We start from the raw sequence: 23,088 nt of genomic DNA, 5'->3' as shown, positions 1-23,088 counted from the left end.
GGTGCTGTCCATCCAGCCATGGGCATCCTTGGCTCCTTAGCACCCTCTTCCCAAAGCCTCCACAGTGAGGACATTGAGAAAAGTTAACCAGGCTGTTCCTATAGAATCTATTTGCTCTGTTGTAGCCCTCCTCCCTTTACATAATGTAGCCACACATAGGCAGAGGAGGCTTTTTAAAACAAAGCCAAGCAAGCCTTTTTTCTTTTTTTAGTACAAAAATCAGGTTAACTGATGTCTACCATGAAAGCTCAGTTGCTGTGTGACATGGCTCTCTCTTCTGCTTCTCATGCTTCCACCAGCAAAGGAGGGGGCTTAAAATAGCATCCTTCCCTTGCTACTAGTGTTGACCATATGCTGGAACAGCAACACAATCACCCACTGCCACATTTGTCATCAGGCACATTGCATCCCTCTCTCTCCCATCAGCCATTTAAAAAATGGTTTCACATGAAAAGAAAGATGGCAGGATTCAGGATTCACAAGTCAGGACTGGGAAAAAGCCAGTCATTCCTTCATCCTCCTCTCTACAGCACAGCACATGCCAGACAGTGCTAGACTTACAGCCAGCACCAGGGCCTGGAAAAGTGACTGCTGGTGCCTTTGCATCCTTTATCCCTCATCATGTGAATCACATTACTGCCTCATTATCAGCAGCGGGTGGGACACCCCTGGCTGCTCCTATGGACACACACAGCACAGGGAAGACACTGAATACCCTGCCCCAGACTGTTCACAGTAAACAAAGGCTCAAGGAACAAACATCTTTTAAAAACCTACTTCGTGGGTTTATTTAGTTAATGCCTTCAGTTTCCAAATGGATGCAGGCACATGTTTGGAAGTTAATTAAATTCCAAGGTTGAAAGAAAAATTGCTCTCTCGGGCAGAACATAAAACATTGAGGCTGCCATTTGTGATACCATCTGAGAGGCAAGGTAGGATGAGCCAGTTTATCAGCAGTCCTCTATAATAATGACTTCCACTTGTGGAAGTATTATTAGCACTAGAACATAAGAGCATTGCAGAAAAGGAAATGAGTCATCTCAAAAATGAAGGCTATGCTAGGACTCCTGTGATGGTGAAAAACAGACTGAATGCTGGAGGTGGGATGGGTAAGTGAAAATATCAGGCATCCTCACAACACCCTCCCCTTCCTGGCATCCCAGATTAAATTCTGACCCTTCTACTTTTTAGCAACAAATTGTATAGACAGTAATGAGAGGTGAGACGACTTTCATAGAACATGCAGGGGACTCCAGAATATGCCCAGGCTAAGCACTGAGCTCTGAAGCACCAGACCTTTGCCTTTAGTTTATTTGGGTACCGTGCACGTGACTTTACACACATTGTCCTGAATTATGGCACTTGTGGGTGGGGTAAAACCCCCCCAGCAGCTGAACTGGCAGGCTGCCCGAGAGAATGACGGCAGGTGCACATTGCTAAAGGCCACCCCGCACAGGTGGGGCTGTGTCACCTGCACCCCACGGGCTGCAGGGGCTGGGGGAACACAGCTCTGCCTGGGCTCTGCCCAGGCTGCAGAGACTGGAGGAGCACAGCTCTGCCCCGGCTGCAGGGGCACAGATCTGCCCAGGCTCTTTGCTCACAGCGCGGCAAAGCAAAGAGAGCTCCTGGCAGAGCTGCCTGCCCCGGGTGCCCTCCCTGCGGACAGCTCTGTGCCACCGAGCAGGGCAGGAGTGGCGCTAGTGGGACCCAGCGGGCAGTGCCCACCCCTGCCCTTTTCTCTTGCATATCCATGTTTTCCCAATGCAGTGAAAATGGCTCTGAACTCTACCGGGTTAAATCCTTGCAACAAATTTAAGCAACAATAAAAAACAAGCAAAAAAAAAAACCTCCAAAACTGTAAGCAACTTAAACCCAAGACCTTGCTCAAACTCTGCTGCCTACCACTACAGCTGGGCTGGCCTGTGCTAAGGGCAATATAAACCCTTTACAGTAAGCCAGGACTCCAGGTGAAGGAAAGGCAAGGCTTTATTGCCACTTTGGGTGAACAGCATTACATTTTACTACACAAAGGCAATTGGCAGTTGCTATAGTAGCAAGACAGCCTCTGTAGTCTTTTTCTGAGAGCTTCCTCTTAATTTGCTCTGAGTCATATATATATGGTCTATCTCCAAAAATACTTCACCTGAGCCTTTGCATCAGGATAAACATGACAAACCTATCTTTGTATTTTAACAGATTTTGCTTTAGTGAACAGCTACAGAACCAAATCTGAGGCATTAGCATCCGCACAGGTGTGGATACCTATTCATTTGTTCCAACATCTGCAGGAAATCCCTCTGGGGTGAGGGGCTGCTCCCCTCCTTCCGAGCATCTGAGTGCCATGAAGTGACCTGTTTCCCTGACATTCCCATGCCTCTGGTGTGTAAGTCAACCATTTAAGAGGAGGTTTTTCTCACCTGCAGGTGTTGTTTGGCATTTGCAATGGTTTCCCCTCACTCCTCACATGCATCACTCCCATGACAGGAAGCAAGAGCTCTGGAATCAGATTTACCACCACAGTGCAGACAGACACAACCAAGCCAGTTCCCTGTGCAGGGGTGTGGCAGCACTGCCACAGAGTGTGATTTCCCCTGTGGAATGTTCCTATGGCAGCTGCCCAGACCCTGAGCCTGGCAGGATGGAAGAAACATGCTCAGTGCTGCAGGTGGGCTGTGTGTGACATCCTCCTTCATCCCTGCCCTGCTACAACCTCTGCACAGGATGGACACACCTGAGCCTCCCACTGGCATGTGAAGGTCAGGAGGAAGGAGCAATTCTTTTTTTATTCTGTAATATTTCAGCTAACGAAGAGGAACAAGATCACATTTGTTTTCAGCTTCTGATTTTGCAGCTGTCCTTATCTTCATTATTGATCTGTTAAAAGAACAAGACAAAATTCTAGAGAAGACACATGGTCAAATAGCACTGGCAATTTCTTCCCTGAGATTCACAGTGTGGCAGCCTGACTTTGAGTCTGCTGGTTTAGCTCCAAAATAGAAACTCTATAACCTGGCTCTAGAAACTCTGATCTGCAGTAGTATATGTCATCTTCCCAGAAAGGAAATTTACAGTTTGAAAATGATGTTACTTTGGGTTTCTTTCACAAGCACTGTGCACTGATAGGAGTGACCAAGCATATTGAAGAAAAAAAAAAGAAAGATGCACTATTAATAAACATTTGCAGATTAGTCAAGCAGAAGTAAAGACTGTATGTGGTTGCTGAGGCAGGCGTGACTTTGATTTTCCATACAGAAATTAAGCCAAGCACCCAGCCTGCACTGTTCTATTCTCAGCATCCCCCAAGTGAAGTGACCAGATAAACACTGCAGCAGATTCTAGCTGTGACTGTGTCCCTCGAGCATCACTTGGCTGAGAGTGGAAGAGGAGCAGGACAAGGAAGAGCTTGTCTTTGTGGAGGTACTCTTGCTACCCCCAGTCGGTGCCAAGACCTAAGGCTTGGCTCCAGGAAAGCACACCCTGGAAGTCACTGAGCAGCACTGCCAGCCCCTTGCCCTGGCAGCAGCCCAGGTGGAAGAAGCCCTGCAGGGCAGAGGAGCCCCAGACACCACCAGCCTGGGGTCCTGAGCCACCCTCAGAGTGTGTCCTGCTCCCCAGCCCCTCCCCACGTGCCAACCCCTGCAACAGGGCTGGGACCCTCCTCGAGGCACACACACCTTGGGAGAGGGCAGCTGGCTCTCCTAGAGCTCCACACTCCTTGGGAGAGGACAGCTGGCTCTCCTAGAGCTCCAGCACCTGCCACTTCCAGCGTGGGTTTTGCTTCCCAGAAAATACATCAACCTTGTGCTGGCTGCACAGGAACTTTGCACGTTTCCCAAGGGTTTGGCCAGGGTCCATGGGACATTCAAGGTCACATTCAGCTGGTGGGATGCCCAAACCCTTGAGCTGTCCAGCCACTATGGCAACAGCAAATCCAGCAGGCAGGTCTCCAGCCCACCAAGCAGCCCAGCATTCATATCACAGCACAGGGCAGCAGGAGGTAGGGGGACAGGGAAGACGCAGGATGGGCAGCTTCCTGAAAAAGTTATATATTTATAAGGAAGGAGGATTTTATCTCAATTCAGAAGCACAAAACCAGAACAAGATCAGTAGAACCTCGAGCCTCCAGAAGCACAACCAGCCAACACCTAACACATTCACTCTGTCTTTAAAAGAGGCCTTTAGACAAAATCTATAAGGCAGTTGACTATCTTATAATGGGCTTAGAGAAGGAAATTTGGGTCCAGGCTTCTGGCAGCAGGGAAGAGTACTGTCATATTGATCTGGTTTGTCATCTAACACCTAAAACTGTAAATTGTTACACCTTGAAGTTCTGTTGAACTACAAAAGGTTTCCAGTTGAGGTTTACAGTTGAAACTTCACCTTAAATGATTCAGAGCTTCTCTCAGTTATGAAAGCCTTATTGGCACTTTTTCTTCAAGGGTGGAGTACAGCTGCCAGCTCTTGCAAAATTCCCTTTCAATCAACACTTTATCAGCTTGCACACACCATTTATTTTTGTATGCTGACATGTAGTTACTTATGTGCCTGAATACAGTTTTACATGTTCTTGTGCTGTGCAATATTTGGAGCTTGGCTTTCAAGTGACTGTGTTTGTCAGCAGCTCTAGGCTTGTTCCAGTGAAGTGTTGCAAAGGCACCAAAACTAACAAACATAAGAATTGTTAAACCCAAAGTTTGCTTCCAAGGGTGTTTTCAATCACTGCACAGCAATATCAGTGGCATCACAATTGCAGGTGAACTCCTGCTGGTTAGGAAACTCCTGGTTACCCTGAGAGGGAGTTCAGGGCTCATCATTGCTGAGTAACCAAGTGCTGACAGCCTTTAGAAAACTGTTCCTCTGAAAAGCAAGATGGAAAGCTGAACTGCTATGGATTCAAATCCAGGGCCTTCTCAGATTGCTGCAGATGTCCCCACCCCGTGCTGCTCAGGGAGCCCCGAGGGGCACACACAGCCTGGCATCACCAGACACCCAGACTGCCTCCCTCCAGAGGTGCCACCTACCCCTGAGTCAGCAGCTTATCACTGTCACATGCCAAAAGCTTCCACACCTGCCCCAACAAAGTCCATGCTGGCCAGCTCGTATTTACATTGCATAAATTAAAGTTTTATGGGCTATGAAGAGGTGTGACCTGAGGGAAAAACACAGAAAAAGAGATTTCCAGGCATGCTGAATAGCAAATTAAAACAGTAAGTATTTTTTTTCCAGGTCTCTGCCTTTGAACTTCACACCAAAATAAAGATTTCAAACTTGAAGCAGTGCAAAATGTAAAAAACAAACAAACAGAAACAAAGTGAGCTTTCACCTCTCAAGCTGAGATGTGCAGTAAATTTAAAGTACATTTGGGGACTGTGTGAAGCTGTTTCTCATCTCTGCACTTCCTGGCTGAAACTGCAAGAGTCACAGGCATCAAAGCCTTGCCTGTGCAGTTTCAAGAGTGTTTACTTCAAATTGCTGGAGAAGAGAAGCAAAGATACCAGGGGACCTTCATTACTGACTCAGCACCTCGCTCAGAGGTTTCATGCAGTTATTTCCTCCATCTGTTCACAAAGGTAAAGCTAAATCCTGCATATATACCCTGAATCCTCAGAGGGAAGGCCCCATGGAAGCACAACATGCTGCTTTAGGCTGCCAGAGCATCTGGATGCAAAACCAGTCAGCATTTCCCACAGCCATCCACCTGAACAGAAAAGCACAAAGCAGCTGGCTCTGGGGACCCAGGGCTGGAGAAGAGATTCCAGGGTTCCAAGTCCACTCCTCTGCTGCTGCTGAAATAAACTCTTTATAATTTTTTTCTTTCTGCCCTTCACCCTTCTAGAGCTATTTCACAACCTTTGGCTTCAACTGAAATTATTTATGACTGCCTTATGCATGTTTCTTCTTGTGACTGTAGTTTTATTTTAAGAAGCTCCTTCCTTCCCATGGTTTGTGCAGCCAGCCCCATTCTCTCTCCAACTTCATTTTGCTAGGGATTTATCTGAGCTTTCGGTCTCTGCTCAGAAAATAGTCTGTTCTTTAATCATCCCTGGCCCTGCTCCAATTTGAAATTATCTTTCTCAAATGGGGGTGACTGGCTCTGCATAAACTATTACAGATAAGATGGCAGGAAGTCTTTGTAAACAGCATTAATGCTGCTTTAATTTTTAAGGGAAGAAACTCCTCTGATTCATCCTGGGACACCAACATTGTCATTTCCCACTTGCACAGGTTTAAGTGGGAAACAGCACAAAAAGTACCACCCTCAGCACCCTCATTCTCCAGAGCCACTTCTCCTGGCCAGTGTTGTGACCCTCTGTGTCACCATCATCCCTGCCAACCCTGTTCCCAACATACCCGTGTGCTTGGCCCCAGGCTCTTGAAAAAGTCATTGCTGGTCCATTCTCTCTCCCTGCTGAGGAGTTTCAGTAACAACCTCTCCTCATCCTGAGCACCCCCTTTAAAGGGGAACTACTCCTGCCTTTCCCTTAGGGCTCTCCCTTTGATACCAGCCCCTTTCCCCAGATGGACAAGAGTCTTCTGCAGGACATGCCTGGGTCCTGCAATTATCCCTTCATGCTCTTCCCAGCCGTTATCTGAGACTGTCAGGCTGCCTGGATTATTACTGTCATTTAACACAGTTCTTACCCACACATCATCATCATCATGCATTCAGAAGCATTTCTTCAAAAGTCCATCACCAAAACCCTGCAATTCAGTTTAAAGCACAGCTCTGTCCCACTGACACCTTGGTGTTTCCCTTGCGGCTGAGACAAATGTCACATCCATGACCAAGGCCATCTGGACCAGGCTTGGAGCAGCCTGGTCTGATGGAAGGTGTCCCTGCCCTCAGCAGGGGGATGGAAAAAAACAGGTGATTTTTAAGGTGCCTTCCCACCCAAGCCATTGTGTGATTTTATGACTGTTAGACACACCAGCAGCAGCACTGTGAGTGCCACTCCCTGCTCAGCAGCAGAGACCCTCCCAGCTGAGCATGCCACAGCATTAACACATGGCATGCAAGGACATTTTTAGCCATTTCACAGTTACAGATAATTAATGTTTTAAAAATACAGATTGTTGCAAGCCCATGTATTTAAAACAGTTTCCCTTTTTCAATATAAAATGCAGCTCCACAACTCAGTAAGTGAAAAATAATATTAATTATCATAATATCAGATGCTTGAGTACTCTAATTAAGTCAGACTAGATCTGGCCAATACTCAGATGAACTCCTTGCAAGGAAAAGACAAAGCAAATCTACAGAAATGCATGTAAAGAGCTCCGAAGGTTCATTTTTTAGAGCAATATGCAAACCCAGAAGGCAGTGACTACCAATATTCATCTTCTGTGGCACGTTTCCAGAAGCTGTAGGTGTACTCCTGGCCAAAACCCAGCTCTAGTTACACTGTGTCCACCTACTTCTAAATTTCATCTGCAAGTTATTTTTCATGTTCTCTTTATAAAATGTACTGACTAAGGTTATTGGCACAGAGCAACTGATGTATTCTGTCCAAGACCAAGTGTATTTGAAGTGTATGACTCAATTCAAGTTGTTTTTATTATTTCTTATCATATTATTTGGTCAAAAGATAAAATATTATTAACCAGAATTGACTGGATCATAGAGAAGCTTCACTGTATATAGATAAACTTGGATATCATAAGTTTTTACTAAAATTCAGTTTCTTAAATCAGTGTAGATTGATAGTAAAACATTCAGGCTCTGCCACCTAGCAAAAGTGCTCCATACCTCCCTTCTCTGTTCTGAAATGGTTTCATTTGGGCAGCAGTATGTGAGCAATACCAAGATGAGCAATGGCAGTGACAAAACAGCCAGTCCTGGCCTGAAGTGCCTGTTATCTCCTGTTTTTTCAGTGCTACAATGGAAATGCATTATTCTGGATACCCCAAACCCATGCTGAAGCAATGCTGAAGTCAGTTAATTTGTGAATGCTCTCTATTAATAAAAATCAATGCTTTCAAGTCTTAGCCTTCACAGACCATCTGATCTTTCCTCCCCTCAAGTGACTGCAGAAACACCCTGCTTATTCCACTGCAGCCTGCATATCCCTTTCTTACCAGGTTTATAGTGATTTCAACCAAGCCAGAACCATATGAAATTACACAGAAGAAATTAGAATAAAAGAAAGATTTCCTAAAGTGATGAAAAACAATCCCTGAAATACTATGATGCGCTGGGAAGGAAGTGTTTTCCCAACTATTCTGTGCAAACCATATCAAAAGCAGCTCAGTCAGTGATTGTGCTGAAAAAAAAGTCAGCCCAAGATGTGGCAGAGATGAAGAAAACCTGAGTCAGATTATGCCTCTCGCCTCCTCTCTCACTATTGCAATGCCTTTTCTTCCTAAACAGGAGCTGCACATGAATAGTGCTGGTGCTTCTTTGGTTTGAAGGGATTTTGTTCATTTGAAGGGTTGTTCTTGTTCTTAAATATTAAATTGCTATGGATCTAGAATTAAAGTTTGAATTATTCATAGAAATACTTACAGACCAAACAATTATCATTCTTCTAGACACAGAGTGATCTATATTCCAGTAGGTAAATGGAAGGAAAGTGATATAAAAAATCTCTTCACCCAAAGCAGCTGAAAACTTGAACAAGTAGTAGTAGAAGTAGTTCTTCACAATATACTTCTGTGTGCAACCCTGCAAATGAGAGAATTTTATCATTTTAGTGAAGAAGAAAAATATAACAAACACTTGAAATAATATAACTGCTACAGTTCCCAGTCCTTAAACCAAACAGTTTGTTATAGGAAGTGTCAAGAAATGAAGTTCAGTTCTTGTACTAGAATGAAAGCTGTAGTGATAGCACAGCTACATTTCCTGCAGAGCAGAATCCATTCAGACTGACTAAGGTAGCGCTCACGTGGACAAAGACTTTCAAGAGATGGGATCAGCCTTCCCTCCAGGGTAATCAGGTGTATTTCATAAGAGGTATTGACATGCTAAGTGCGAAATTTCTACATCAGTAGACAAAGCCACCACTGCTTTCAGTGGAAATGCATTTTGAGGTGAAAAATTTACACTGTAATTACTGAACTTCATTTAAATTTTGCCTCATTATAGTCCCTGAATTTTCTGCCAGGTGCTGCTGACAGCAACCCTCAACACTGATTTTTTTCCAGGTGCCTCCAGCCCTGTGCTCCTGTGCAGGATCTCACAGGATCACCCCACACTGAGGTACCACAGCTGGAAGATTCAGCTCCTGCGTGGGCCTGGGCTCAGCAAACACAGCTGCAAGAGCAGAGCCAGGGCAACACAAGGCTCTGAGAGGGCAGAGAAAGGAGCTGCACCTGTCACCACCAGATTTTCACTCCAACATTTTAAGTAACAACCACAAGGTTGTCTTTTTAAGCATTACCAGTAGATACATTGTAAACAGCGACACTTTAGCGCTTCATTTATTCATTTTATTTAGCGTGAAATTTCATTCGGTGTCGAGATTTGGTAGCTAGATTATTTCATTAGATGTTCCCCACCTAACATCTTTCTCTCTTCCAAAAGGTGACACCCAGCCCTCCAGAGCTGGGAAGCCACACAACAGCACACATTGCTTGGGCCATGACTTTGGCCACTTGTTGAGTGTGTCTAGAAAAGGTTTGCTGCTGCTGCCATTGGGGACTAGGACATCACAAAGAAGCCTCACACTGTTAGCAGGAGCAACAGGCAAGTGAATCACATTTTGTAGGTACACCTGTCACTTCAAGAAATAAGGAGATAGACAGATAGATAGATAGACAGACAGAACTTTTGATTCAGGGGAGGAGCTAAGGAGCCAATCTAGTCTCACTCCATCCTCCCCAACAAATTATGTTGGCTATGTAAATACAAGATGAAATAACTTCCTAAAGATAGGAACTGAGAAGGGACCATGAAGGTCTGAGCACAGACACACTAAGTTAAGATATAGCTTTGACATAAGCTGGTAAAACTCTCAGAACAGGAAAACTGTTATGCTTGGAGCTGGCTGTGTAACTAGCTTACTAAAGAGAAACTCTCACCCCACATGCCAGTGAGAAAACATAAAAATTGTCTAAGGAGTCTAGGCATGCACTTGTGACTCACTGCAAAAGCCATTAGAAGTTCCAGTCTCCTCATCTGCTTTTAATGCAAAGATGAGGCAAACTGCACAGAGATGACAAAAGCAAGATGGGAAGCACTTGCATCCATTCAACTATTGTAAAAAAACCCACAGCTTGAATTGATTTTTGCACCAATGAACAGAAAAAATGAGTCAACATTTTTGGAAATGCCAGGGTCAGAGGAGAGTTCCCCATCTCTCTGTCACAGAGGCCACAGATGAGTTACTGGCATCCCCTTAGGATAACAGCTCTGTGCCTGGCTGTGTGACAGAGCAATCAGTCTGAGTGTCTCAAGTCTCATCTGCCACTTAGAAAATACCCCCAGTGCAATTAGCAGCTCCAGTACTTCTGTCTGAGATCCTGAAACTGTATTTGGTGACACTTAATGTGGCCCCACAGAAAGCCCTCTGCTGGCACCACTAACTCTTCACTTAAGCATCAATCTCCAAGGTATTGGGAATTATGTGCTTGTGTGCTTTAGCTCAGAGAGGATCAGAGACATCCCTAAGGTAATGCTTTTATACTTGCAGCCTCATGGGAGAGGGATAAAACCTTCTAATTCCAGTAACTGTTTTGTGGGGGAAAGTACGTTTATCAGGTTTTAAAAGAAATGTGGAGCTAAAAATATATTTCCAGGTCCAAGTCATTCCACATAATTCCATTCTGATTCTTAAAACCTCTTTTTTTCTTCCATTCCTTTTCTATCAGAAATCACACACATTTGGTTGGATTTTTAGCAGCCTTTTTTTTAAACTCGACACCAGCAGTTGTGCACAGCCAGTGTGTGGCAGGGGACAAACAGAGCCTGTCTGTGACACGATGCCAGCAGCCACATGTCAGGCACTCAGAGTGCCACAGAATTGCTCCACTTGGTGCTTGGTAGGGCATGGTAATAAAGTGATGTTTGCACTTGTTGTGATCCCAAAGCACTGTAGGTACAGCAAGCCTCCTCCATGCACCTTCAGACTGCAGTTAGCTCACATTTACTATCTACACCCACTGTTTCTGCAGAAAGCAGAGTGCAGTGCTTTGTGAAGTGCCTTCCCTTTTTATTCTCATTCTAACCCCAGTGCAGAAAAATCCATTATTTGTGTTAACATCCTCTAACATTCCCAGAAACTCATTCAATCTCTAATTTTAAGTAACTCCTATCTTTAGACTTGGTTATTCTTAATGTACTGCAGTGACCTGATGCCTTCCACAATGCCTGAAGCCCTTTCAGCAAATCATTCTTCCATCCATCTCCATTGCTACTCAGTCTGGATCAGAGAGGTTTTAATGGGCAGCAATTAAGGCTGTAGATAAAGTCAGAATTTTTAGAGCATTTTCAAAGGAAGATGCATAATCCTCAACATTCACAGACACAGAAACAGGTAATTTCACAAAAATGACCCTTCTCATCAACTGTAGAACGTCTGTTTTGAAAAACCTCAAGTGCTCAGACTACAAGAAATTCTCATGGATGTATGAGTCTCATAAATAAACTACCCAGCTATTGGCACAGAAATGGCTCTTGCAGGTCATCCCACGTTTGCAGTCTCTGCACAGGGGTGGGTCACCCACACCAGGAGCTGCCACAGCACCCACCCAACCTCCCTGGAGCAGGGGAGCATCCCCAAAACATTCCCACAGGGCCAGCAGAGCAGGGCAAGCCAACACCGTGCTGGCTCTGGGGATACAGTAACACACAATGACACAGCATAGGAGGAATCCATCATTTTAGAAATTATGTGTATAGATATAGTGTTTAGCCTTCAAAGTTGAAGCAAAGGAACAGCAGCTGAGCCACTAACATAATAGATTAAAAATGTAATTTTTTGGGGGAAAAAAAAAGTAGCTGTGCAAAGATAGAATTCCTTGCAATTCCTGTGGGAGATTTCTTGTCAGAGAGCAAAACAGGCCCCAGCTTTTCCTGCCCTGTCTCTAGAGACAAGCTGTGCAGCATCAGACTTCTAAGGCTCAGAGTGTGACCCAGAGATCCCATTAACCAACACTCTGTTCTCAGCTCTCAATTACTGTGGATCTTTCAGAAGATGTACATGTTTAATTGAAGTTCTTGAAGTCCCTTACTCCCCTTCCAACAGAATTGCTTTGCAGAAAGTTAGGAGTTTCCCTCCCAAAGTCCCTAATTACCACATTATATAGCTTTCAGTTTAAGGTTTTTTAATGTGGTGTTAAATTTAGAGAAGCCACCAAAAGCTGGCACAAAAGAAGAAATAAAAAATTCCAGTCTAGATGTTGCTGTACACAAAGAGAATGTAAATCAGACAAATCAGCCCCACAAGGCTGTACTGTTTAGAGTAAAACCAGTGGGGAAAAAGCCTTCTGTACTGGAATATTCTGCATAAGCAGTCAGTTTTACATCACTTTATGTTTATTAACTGTACCAAGTTAAAAAGGAACCTATCAAGTCACTACAACAACAAAAAATTAGATATTGGTAATTAGATTTTGGAAAATAAGAAAAAGCAAAACCCATGATTATCAAAAGCTTCAGCTCTTCCATCCAACTGCACATCAAACACAACCAACCAGGGGCAGCACCTCTGCATTCCCCTTCCCTGGGAGCACCAACCCTGCAACCCATTGCTCCATGAGGAAGGGAGGGGTGGCCAGGGAGCAGGGCTGTGCCCCAGTGGGAGATCCTGCTGTGGCCATGAGCCCCTCACTGGGTGCACAGCACCCATGGTGGGGTGGGGGTGCCAGCAAAGGAGCAGCACAGAGTCATGGGAGGAACTGCAGAGATGTCAGGAGACAGCACAGGCAGGACAACAGCACACAGAGCCCACAAAGCACACACAGGGAGCCCCAAGGCACCAAAAATACACCTAACCAAACTCATACACATGTGCAGCTTCCCACTCTGCTTAAATGCTTTAAAACAAGGAATTGATTTTTTAGTCTTTGCAGAACATGAAGCAGCCAGTTTTCAATAGCTGTCAGGTTTACAGGGTGTGTTGTTGGAGGGACACCTAGAGCCAACCAAAACCCCAGAAATGTGGAGATGGAGACAAATAGAAATCCCAAGAAAATCCTCCTTAAATTTCATAAAATCTTGCCCAGCTCTGCTGCTGGCAGCAGGTCCTTGTTGAGCAGCACACAGAGGACACATCCAGCTCCCAGCTGTTGTGCAAGCAAAGACAGCAGCAGGCACTCCTAATGAGCAGGGATGTGGCCTGGAACCACCAGCTGATGGAGAAGCAAGGCAATCATTGCATGAGACATAACAATGCTCAGCCTTCAAGCCAAGGACTCACAGCACTTTCAGTGCTCTCAGGTGAAGAACCAGTGGGCAGCCTAAAAACCAGGCAGAATCCTGGTAGTATCTCAGCAATTTCTTAACTCATTCCAAAAGGCCATTAGATAAAATCCTCAGCAAGGTACAGCAGCAGAGCAGTGCTGCACAGCCAACAGCACCAGGGATGGCTGGAAGCAGTCCAGCTGAAAGGAGCTGTGGTTTGCCAGACCAAAGGCTGAGCCCACCCAGATAGACACTGGGAAAGGTACATGCAGGTCTCCCACCAACACTGCCCCCCTGGGCACAGTGCCCAGCCACTCACCACACCTTACATCAGTATGTGTTCATCCAAAGTCTTCCTTCAGCCTGTAAAGGATGGCCAGCTGAGACAGATGCTCACATCTGCGCATCAAGCAGCACACTGGAGCTGGGATGGGTCCATAACACAGTTAAAACACTTCAGTTTATGTGTGAAGGTCAGATTTTTTAATCTTCATATTGTTTTCCTTCCACTCTGATTAGTAGTTGGAAGATGACTGAATTCCAGGTTTTATTTTTGTATCTTGCTCAAGAAGTTACATGATTAGCCTCCTTCCCCATGCTGAAGGAACACACATAGAAGTAACAGAATCTGCCGAGTCATTTAAATATAAAGTGGAATAACATGAGAGTAGTGTTGACAGAGCATTTGTTTAGGCAATTAATAGGAAGAATCAAGGAAGTAAAATTGATTATGTTGTCTTCCTTAAAGAAAGCTGTCTTAAAGAAACCAAAGTCTCTTTCAGATAGAAAGGGGAGTGGCTGCTAAGGAGGCTGAGATTGCTTGTGGAGGACCATGGCTGCAGTCACTGGGAAGGGCAGCCTCACATTTCCTGACAGACAGCCAAAACCAAGGCTGGTCCAGCTTGTCCACCAAGGATGGATGGCTTACACTCCCACCACTCTGGTGGAAGTTTGTCTGACCTGTCCTTACTGAACCAGAGCTGGAAACTCCACTGCTTGCTCCAGGCCATCTCCAAGAGCTTTGCTCTCCTGCCATCTAGCCTGAAACTCTTGCTGAAATTGAAACCTATGGCTATTTTCTTATCTACTGCAGACAAGGAACAAATTGCTTCCTTCCTGTGAAGCTGGCACAGGAAAAGGTTGTTACAAGCATTCAAAAATGACATAACTCTTTCACTCCCTAAACACCTGGTAATTCTTACAGGGGACACTCAGCATTTTGCAGACACAGCACCTAACATGCCTGTCTTGAATTTCAGAGCCCAAAGATCAGATGTGACACTTCAGCAATGCTGAAAGAACATCCTGCACAATGTCATTCATTCTGTGGGCAGTTTTCAGAGGTTTGTCACCATTGAACCATGTCAAACCTGTGATTTTAAACAACTTTTTTTCCTCCAAATGCCTACCGCATCTATTGTTCCATTCTACAGTTGAGTCTACACCTGCTTCTTCAATAAGTATCTGCACCTGTTGAATAGAAGTCCCTTTTCAACCATACCTTCAGCTTGACAAGACTTTGACTTCTGTTCTCATCCTCCAGCCTATCTACACCTTCTTCTAAGTTCACCTCACAGGCATCATGCCTCTCACACCTGCATTTCCAGCTGGTGATTTCCACATGGCCATGAAACCTGTTCTGAAGAGACTCTCATCACTTTCCATCAAAAGGTGTCCATTGAGGCATTTAAACTCTCAGGCCATTGAACTTCCTATAGTCCTTTCTTAGCAGAGGCCTGGAGAAAATCCATGAACCAGAGAATCATAGTTTGGGTTGGAAGGGGACCTTTAAAGATCATCTAGTCAAACCTCAAACCTACCAGCTCATATACTTGGGTGCTTTTGCTTGCTGCTATTAAAAAGGCAAGGCTGTCTGACCTTCCTCCACACAGGGGTGTCATGGGATCAGAATTATGTTTCACCTCTTTTCTTGCAGTATAATTTTGAGGAATTCCAATAGGTTTACCTTCCACCATGATCTTCAGACTTTTGAGCACACACCTGAAGGCGCCTTTCCAGCATGGAGGGTAACAGCTCTGCATTTATTTCCTTGCCCATTCTTTATGGGAAGTTGTTCCTCTCATGGTCATTCCAGGAGTAACTCCCCAGGAGCCCAGCTCTGACACTTTTGTTACAAATCACTGATGTGTATCTGCAGCACTTTTCTGCCAAGAAAGCTGCACAACAGCAGCACAAATAGGGCTGCACTTCTCCTCCTGTTGAGCTCAGCTCCTTCATGCCCTGAGCCCTGCTTTGCCAGGCAGAGGTTGGGCAGGCTGGACTCTTTCAGCTGCCCTGACAGATGTGGTGGGTGCACTTCAGCATCCTCCCACATTCCAGAGAGAACTGGTCAATTTGTGCAATGTGGAAACAACAGGGCAAGAGAGGCAGGCAGGGGAAGGGCAGAAGGAAAAGGCTTCCTTCTTCCCTGTTTTACAGTGGAAGAACAGGTTTATTTAATTGCATTTTAATTTACGAGAATTAGACTGCAATTTTGTGGGGTGCAACACAGAGCCTGAGCCTGGAAATGCCTGAGGAAGGTGTTTTAAGGATTAGGTAGCATCAGTGTCTGTGGACCGAGGGAGGAAAAGGCAAGTTAAGAAACAGAGGAAGCAAATTTTAGGCAGTTGAGAAAGGTGGGGATTCCAGCTTCAAAACAGCTATCAGATTCCTCTGAAACTTACTGTACTTCATATTTCCAAAGGTACAGTGTTGCTAAAACTAGTTTTGGGTAGAAAGATGTGCCACAATACAGCAGTGTTCCAGCAGCACTGCATTAGGTGGTCACCCTGCCCACACACCCACCCATCTCCCTCAAGCACCACCTCCTTTTAGTTTTGACTTTCTGCCAAAACCAAATGAGTCAGAGTGTTACTAGGGCCTGCATGGCTGCTGGATACCCGAGGTGCTCTGCAGAGATACTGAGGAGGAGGAGGAATGGGAAGCCTGTTACTCACTTTTGCCCCAGCACACCAGGTCTGAGAAGATCCTCAAGAAAAGCTTCACTTAACCTAACCTAATCCAACCCAACACAAGCTTGCAGGAGTGGCCAATGACCATGGAGAACCAGGATTTCACATTCTTACATTTCTTTGCAGAGCAAAAAGCTTGTTCTCACGTTCAGATTTTATTTTAGAAATTAGCTTTAGCCTGGAAGTTTGACACTATAGATTCATCACTCTTTTCTACACAGCAGCATCATGAATCCAGTCAGCTAATTTTGCACAAAGATTAGTTCCATGGCAGAGGTCTGTTCTGAGAGACACAGAGCAGCAAGGCTTCTGGAACAAACAGAGTAGCACCATACCATTTTCAGCCAGCTAAACTATTTGTTTTAATCTCTTACAATCAGGCACCAGCACAGGTGAAGTTACATTTTTGCCAGAAGATAGTTCCAGGACTCAAGTCAAAGAGCAGTTTCCTAAGGTAGTGCTGAGTAGAGCTTTGGGTTAAATACCATCACATGTATCCAAGTGCCTTGTCCCTGAGCTCCCAAAAGGCACAGAGCCCTGTAAGGAGGAGGAGATGTGTTCAGATTGCAGCTGTGGCTGTGGAGAGGCACCCGGGAGGACAGCTCAGCGGCCAGCCCGCCCCTGGGAGGAGAGCTGCAGATAAGATGTTCCTCACTCACTTGCTGCCTCATTATTAGCTGCATTTAGTGCAGGCCATGCCACTGTCAGCTCTTTTTCTGATGGAGAAACACACAAGGAGACCAACCTGATGCTGCCAAGTGCTGCTTCAAGGCCTGCCTCTCCTACCCCACTGAATGAGCCACGCTGTGGCTGCAGCCCCCTTGGCACTCCCCCAGCCACCAGAGCTTGGCACCAGCTGGTAGCACTTTTTGGCAGCTGCTTGCAAGCTTTAACACTTCAGTCAGTCCCAGTTCAAAGTTCACCCTGGCACCTCACACCTGCAGGTGACACGGGTGTCAGCTGCCCTTCCATAAGGACTCCCTTCTCCTCCCTAGACCTTTCCTTCAGGCTTTTGCTTGCTCTGCCCTTTGCTTCATGCCACAGATCCTGCTGGGTGGGCTGTACATTTGTCAGGGAGCAGGTTCCTCACTGCTAATGCCTCTGGGCCCTTCCCACTGCAAACATCCAGGCTGTGCTCCTGTGGCACAGCTGAGGTCTCTGACACTGACTCCTCCTGTAAAATAAATTACCCCAACATTCTCACTTGGCAAAGAAGATGGCAATGGGGAACACTAAAGGCACTACACCTCATAAAGTGGTGGATTTAAGTAAGCAGCCACAATTCCATCCAGTGGAGCAAGCTGCAAAGGGGATAAAAATGACCTGACCAGGGCTGATAGTGACCCCTTCCTGTGTGCCAGAACCCACAGGCTCAGGGAACCCTATCAACAGTGGTTTGCAACTGCCAGCTGTCTTCAAAAGGAAGGATTAAACATATTTTTTATTTTTAGATCTAGTAATAAATATTCCAAAATTTAGTAATAAAATAAACAAATCAGCAGTTTAGGTCCATATTAAAGAATTGACACTCCTCTACATCTAGACCAATAGCAGTTTACCTTGGGAAAGTAAGTTACAGGTGCTCACCAAACCAGACTGATATGAAACCCTTTAAAGCAGGAACGTGAACAGACATTTTAAATTAAAAAATAATGGTTTAGACAACACTACCTGTACCCTCTAAACCTCAGATTTACTTGCTACAGCAGTCCTTAGTCACCTTCCACTGCCCAGATGACCCATACATATTCCCTGCAGAGCATAAAAATGAGATAAATTGAAAGAACTGGCTGTCCAAAAGGATTTTCCAGAACACATTTTCTCTGGCTTTTTGTTTGTTAATTCTACTCCTGTTCTCCAGAGACCCAAACGAGAAAAACAACAGAAGATTAACTTTTATTATTCTGGTTGATATCTGAAGTAATGGCCCAAGACAGTCAGCAGAATTATAAAGCAGTGAGTGGCTCACCTCCAAGCACTGGAATTAATCCTAGGATCCTGACAGCTCCTCATTATGAGGTCCACTGGCCTCCAAAAAGATGACTCAGGCTGTGAGCCAGGAAGCACTGAGTCATGAAGCACATCATCATCATCATCAGTGTAAGGACCTGGGCTGCCAGCACAGCCCCTCGTGTGCCCCTGGGCCAGCACCCACTCTCTCAGCAGCAGGCACCACACAGGACATCTATTGCAATCAGCAAAGCTTCACAAACTCCTGTTAGCTCCAGGTGATTCTGCAGCAGGATCCTGAAGATGAGATGGCACACACAGCACACAGCTGTCTTTGCAGCCTGTTCTCCAGAGGGGATGCCAGGCTGCTCCCTGAGGAGACGCAAACCCAGTGCGAACAGATTCTCCCAGGGTTGCCACACGCTACCTGAACCTCGGATGTGATTCTGCTGTCATCTTCCAAAGGACCCTCACTCAGGGCTGCCCAAAGCCCTCCATGAAACCATCTCATTCATTTAGATGAATACCATCCCTCACTGGCTGCTAGGACCTCAAACCTGGACACCTGCAGGATGGGCGAGCTCCCACGGCAGGAAGGGGAGATCTGACCATGGAGTGCCAGAGTGATGCTGGAAAATGTGAGCTTGTGCTCAGCCCATTGAAACCAGAAACTGCAGCTCATGTTTCCCCAGCTGCAGCTCCAAACTGAAGAGCTTGCAAAAGTTCAGCTGTATTCTCTAGGGGCATAAAGTGTTAGCACTTGAGCCTGTTCTCCTAGCAGTGCTTGTGGGCTTTTATCACCAGGGTTTGCCTCTCCTGCTACCACCTACTAATACTACTACACCTACCTCAGCTACCACCAACTTACTGCTGCATGGAAAGGGAAACAACATGAAACAAAGTAAGCCTGCAAAACATTTAAAAAGAAAAAGCAATACATCTGAGGCTGATGCAAAAATCTATTGCAAGGGGCCACCACAGAAGAGACACCTTGACTCAGGCTCTAGAGCAAACCTGCTTCAAATTACCAACCATCCCATCACAGCAAAAAGAGTGTTTTCATCGACATCTTGCAAGTAATTGACCACATTTTTGGGGACATCTGAGATGGATGTGCAGTTTGTACCCACCTTCTCTGTTTCTGTTACCATCACCTGGCTGTTATCCTGGTTATTATCCTCCTCACCTACAGCATGAGCAGGAACCATACAATCACTAAACAGCATCAGGCAGTTTGTGAGCATTGTGCCAGCTCAGAGCAGTTCTGACAGTTAAGGAATAACTACAGTGTAAACATGAACTGTACTCTCTCCAAGGCAGGAAGACAGATCTTGACCTGATAAAGCATCTGGGAGAGGAAGAGTGGAGAAAGACAAACAAATCTCTACAAAGAACTGTGAATAGAAGCCTGTTTTTTTTTTTTTCTTTCATACCCTTTCATTCAGGCTATCAATTTCAGGAGCAAAAGTCCACCAGGAGATTAGAGATAAGCAAAGCTCCACTTTTAAAATATATATGGCCTTTATTTAGCCACTCACAGGACACCAGCTTCAGGTAGTACATTTGTGTTTTTAAGAGCACAGCTTGAGGATTTCCCACAAAGTGTCAGGAAAAGATACCTTTTAGCTGTTGCAGAAATAAATTTCATGTGAAACAAACTAATAATAGGAAGCCCTACAGAAAAGAAACTGGTATCAACCATAGAGAGGATAATTACAAGAAGTTGCTCTCTTGTCTTCTGTAGCAGTAAACACAGACAGGTTCTCCACTAAAAGCCCATAGATTCAATATCTAGTCCAAGCCAGAAGATAAACCCAGTTAGTGTGTTGGACTTTTGTATCACTCACAGACACCAGAGTTTGCATTTGAGGTATTAAAAAGTGATTCTAAATGATCTGGTAACCAAGGAACATCAAGAACACGGGCTAGGGGACTGATTCAATATTTAAGAATTGCACGCAGCCACAGCTGTCACGTCTAAGCACTTCATTCCCTGTCTAATCTCATGGCAGCTCCTGCGGGGCAGGCAGGACTGATTTACAAAGATTCAGAAACACAGCCACTCATGCTGCTGCTGGCCACTGTAATCGTGCCTTGTGGCTTTTAAACACACACTTCATTTCCAGGTTATACACAAACAAAGACGATGATGAACTGCGAGCAGCACTCGTGGCACAAATGTTTGCAATACTTAAAAGCCTCCTCCTTCCAGAGGAAGGGCTGTTCTGTCTTTTCACCCCTTTGAGACATCCTCTCTCCTCCCCATGCAGTAAGGCATCTTCCCTACCACGTGTGTCCATCCCCTCCCAAAGTGCCGCCAGCCCTCAGCTGCCTCTCCCCAGCTGGGCCACCCTGGCACACGATCCAGCCCAGGTCAGATGTAGGGGCCTGAGAGCTGGCACTGAAGAAAGGGGGGATGTTCTGGAGACTTGGAGCTGTGGCAGTCCCATCATCCAGTAAGGCATTCACATCTTCTTCATTGCAGGAAAAATGCCCTGTTTTTACAGGTATAACCTAGTGGTTGTCCAAGAACTTACACAGGAGAACATGAGAATCTTTAAGAGTGTTGTGACAGTAAAGACAAAGCAGTGTGGAAGTTACAACCCTATAGAAATCAACTGTCCTGATGACAAGGACTTCAAAACTCCCAAGTTTCAGGAAGGGATGGATGAGCACAGAGCCACGCAAGGCTCCAACAGGAAGATGCAGGAGCAGCACTTTAGCACCTTTCTGCAAACACCTGCAGCTGGGAGCAAGAAATTGACACTATCCATAGAGAATTCATGGCGGAGGAATTTGCTATGTAAATGAGATTCCTAAACCTGTTTACTTGCAGATACATCAGGGTAACCCCAGGTCATTTAGGAACAAAGCAGGGGGTCTGAGCCTTAGCCTAAGGGAGATCCAAATTCACTTTTTACATTTCTAATCAGGTTGCAGAAGATGCTCTCCTTGTAAAAATTGACTTTTCATTTCTAGCTTAGATAAAAGGGAACAGAGAGAGCTTGTCTTTATAAGTCTATCACTTCATTGAAACACTGTTCAAGCTATTATTCCCATCTCCATTTTGGGGATGTTTGGACCCAACTTTCATGTTTCAGAAGTGAGTATCATAATTCTGTGGAAACAAATCCTTCTGCTTCTATCTCCAAGTTTCATGTAGTCTCAAGCAGAACACATTCACCCTTCACATAAAGGAAATTGTGCCTTGCTTCATGAAACCCAAAACAATTGCTCAAGGTGAACAGCTGCATTCATCGAGCATTAACTTGGACAGGATTTTAGTATCAACACTGCTACATGAACTACGTCACTGTTCAAGAGAAAGCAGTGACAATAAGTCTTTTAGTGAATTATCTGCAGAGTTTACCCAAAATAGAGCTTACTGTAGTTCAGAAGTGAACAGACTGAATTACATCTAATTGAGAAAGAGGGGAGCAGCAGCTAAGGAAGAATTTTAGATGCTTGAAATGGGAATCTGAGCACTGGACGTGGAACGGGAAAGAGTAAAATAGTATGGAAGGGAAGGAGTGGTAGAGCTGTGACATTCATGGCTGGTCCATGTTTATGTTGCAGGTAGAATTTGAAAGCCCATTATCACACCTGCTCTCCAAAAGGCACCACAAACCGACCTGCTAATGAATTCGAGTCATTACAGTAAGAAAAAAAGCAGGTCGTCCGACCTGTACACACAGCTTGCATCATACCTTTCCTTGCTCCCTTCTGATACACAGAGGAATTACAGACTGTGCCGGGAAACGCCGCGACCTGCCTGGCCAGGGGAAGCGCTGCGTGTCTCCATCGGCAGCTCGGCTGCGCCAGCAGGGCTGAGCCGCTCGGAGCCCGGAGCGGGGCAGCGGCGGGCCCGGCTGCGGCCACGGGCACAGCCGCCCGCCGTGGGCAGCGGGCACAGCGCAGCAGCGCGGCAGGTGCGCCCCGCTCGGAGACAGAGCCGCGAGCAGCAGAGCCGCTCCTTCCCGGCCGCATCCCAGTGCGACACCGCGGTGTCCCCCAGGCCCTTCCGCAGGCAACTCCCGCTCGCACCGAGCGCCCCATCCCGGGGGCGTCAGCGATGGGGGAGCGCCGAGAGCCCACAGACGCCTCCCCGGCGGCGCCGGGATGCAGCCGGGCTGCGGCAGCGCGCAGCGCTCCCCGCTCGCAACCCCAACCCTTTTTCCCTCCTCCCGTACCGCAGGCGGCGGGATGCGGGGGGACCCTCCCGGGGCACCCCTGCGCGCTCAGTGCCGGGGACGGCTCTGCTGAGTCACGGCCGGGCCCCCCGCCGCACTCACCTGCGGGCCGCGGCCGCTCCGCATCCCGCCCGGGGCAGCGCCGGCCGGGCAGCGCAGCGCGCCCGCTCCATTGCAGGCGCCGCCGTCCCGGGGCCCCTCCGCGGCCTCGCCGCTGCCGCCGCCCTCCTCGCCGGCGGGGAAGAGCCCGCAGGAGCGCTGGAAGCGCGCCACGGGCTGGGAGCTGCGCAGGGTGCCCAGCAGGCGGGCCATGCTGCCGCCAGCTCCGCGCAGCGCGGCCCCAGCGCGCCCCGCCGGCCGCGGGGCCGCGGGCAGGTGCGCCCGCCCCTCCCCGCTCCGCCCCTCCCGCACAGGTGCGCTGTTCCGCCCCGCCCCTCCCGCACAGGTGCGCTGCCCCGCCCCGCCCCTCCCGCACAGGTGCGCTGCCCCGCCCCGCCCCTCCCGCACAGGTGCGCTGCCCCGCCCCGGAGCGCCCCTTGCCGGCCGGGCCCGGCGCTTCCCCTCCCCGGCTCCCAAGCCCACGGTCCGTCCTCCCCCCCCTCACCCCACGTCAAGGACAGGACATTCAGCGTGT

At 46.8% G+C, this 23,088-nt stretch overlaps 1 protein-coding gene across 1 annotated transcript in view; it reads right to left on the bottom strand.

The window, feature by feature from the left end:
* Positions 1–22,766, bottom strand: part of SGPP2 (sphingosine-1-phosphate phosphatase 2) — a gene marked incomplete at both ends in the record, with an annotated part of 31,856 nt that extends 9,090 nt beyond the window's left edge. The window contains 2 exons of the mRNA XM_084212467.1: positions 8,504–8,662; positions 22,557–22,766. Coding sequence (XP_084068593.1) covers positions 8,504–8,662; positions 22,557–22,766 — 369 coding nt within the window. The remainder of the gene's footprint in view (positions 1–8,503; positions 8,663–22,556) is intronic.
* Positions 22,767–23,088: the final 322 nt, after the last annotated feature.

Source organism: Fringilla coelebs (genome assembly GCF_963513975.1).
Source record: "Fringilla coelebs genome assembly, chromosome: 10".
Classification (NCBI taxonomy): domain Eukaryota; kingdom Metazoa; phylum Chordata; class Aves; order Passeriformes; family Fringillidae; genus Fringilla; species Fringilla coelebs.
Note: the sequence above shows the minus strand (reverse complement) of the source record. Positions and strands in the feature narration are given on the sequence as shown.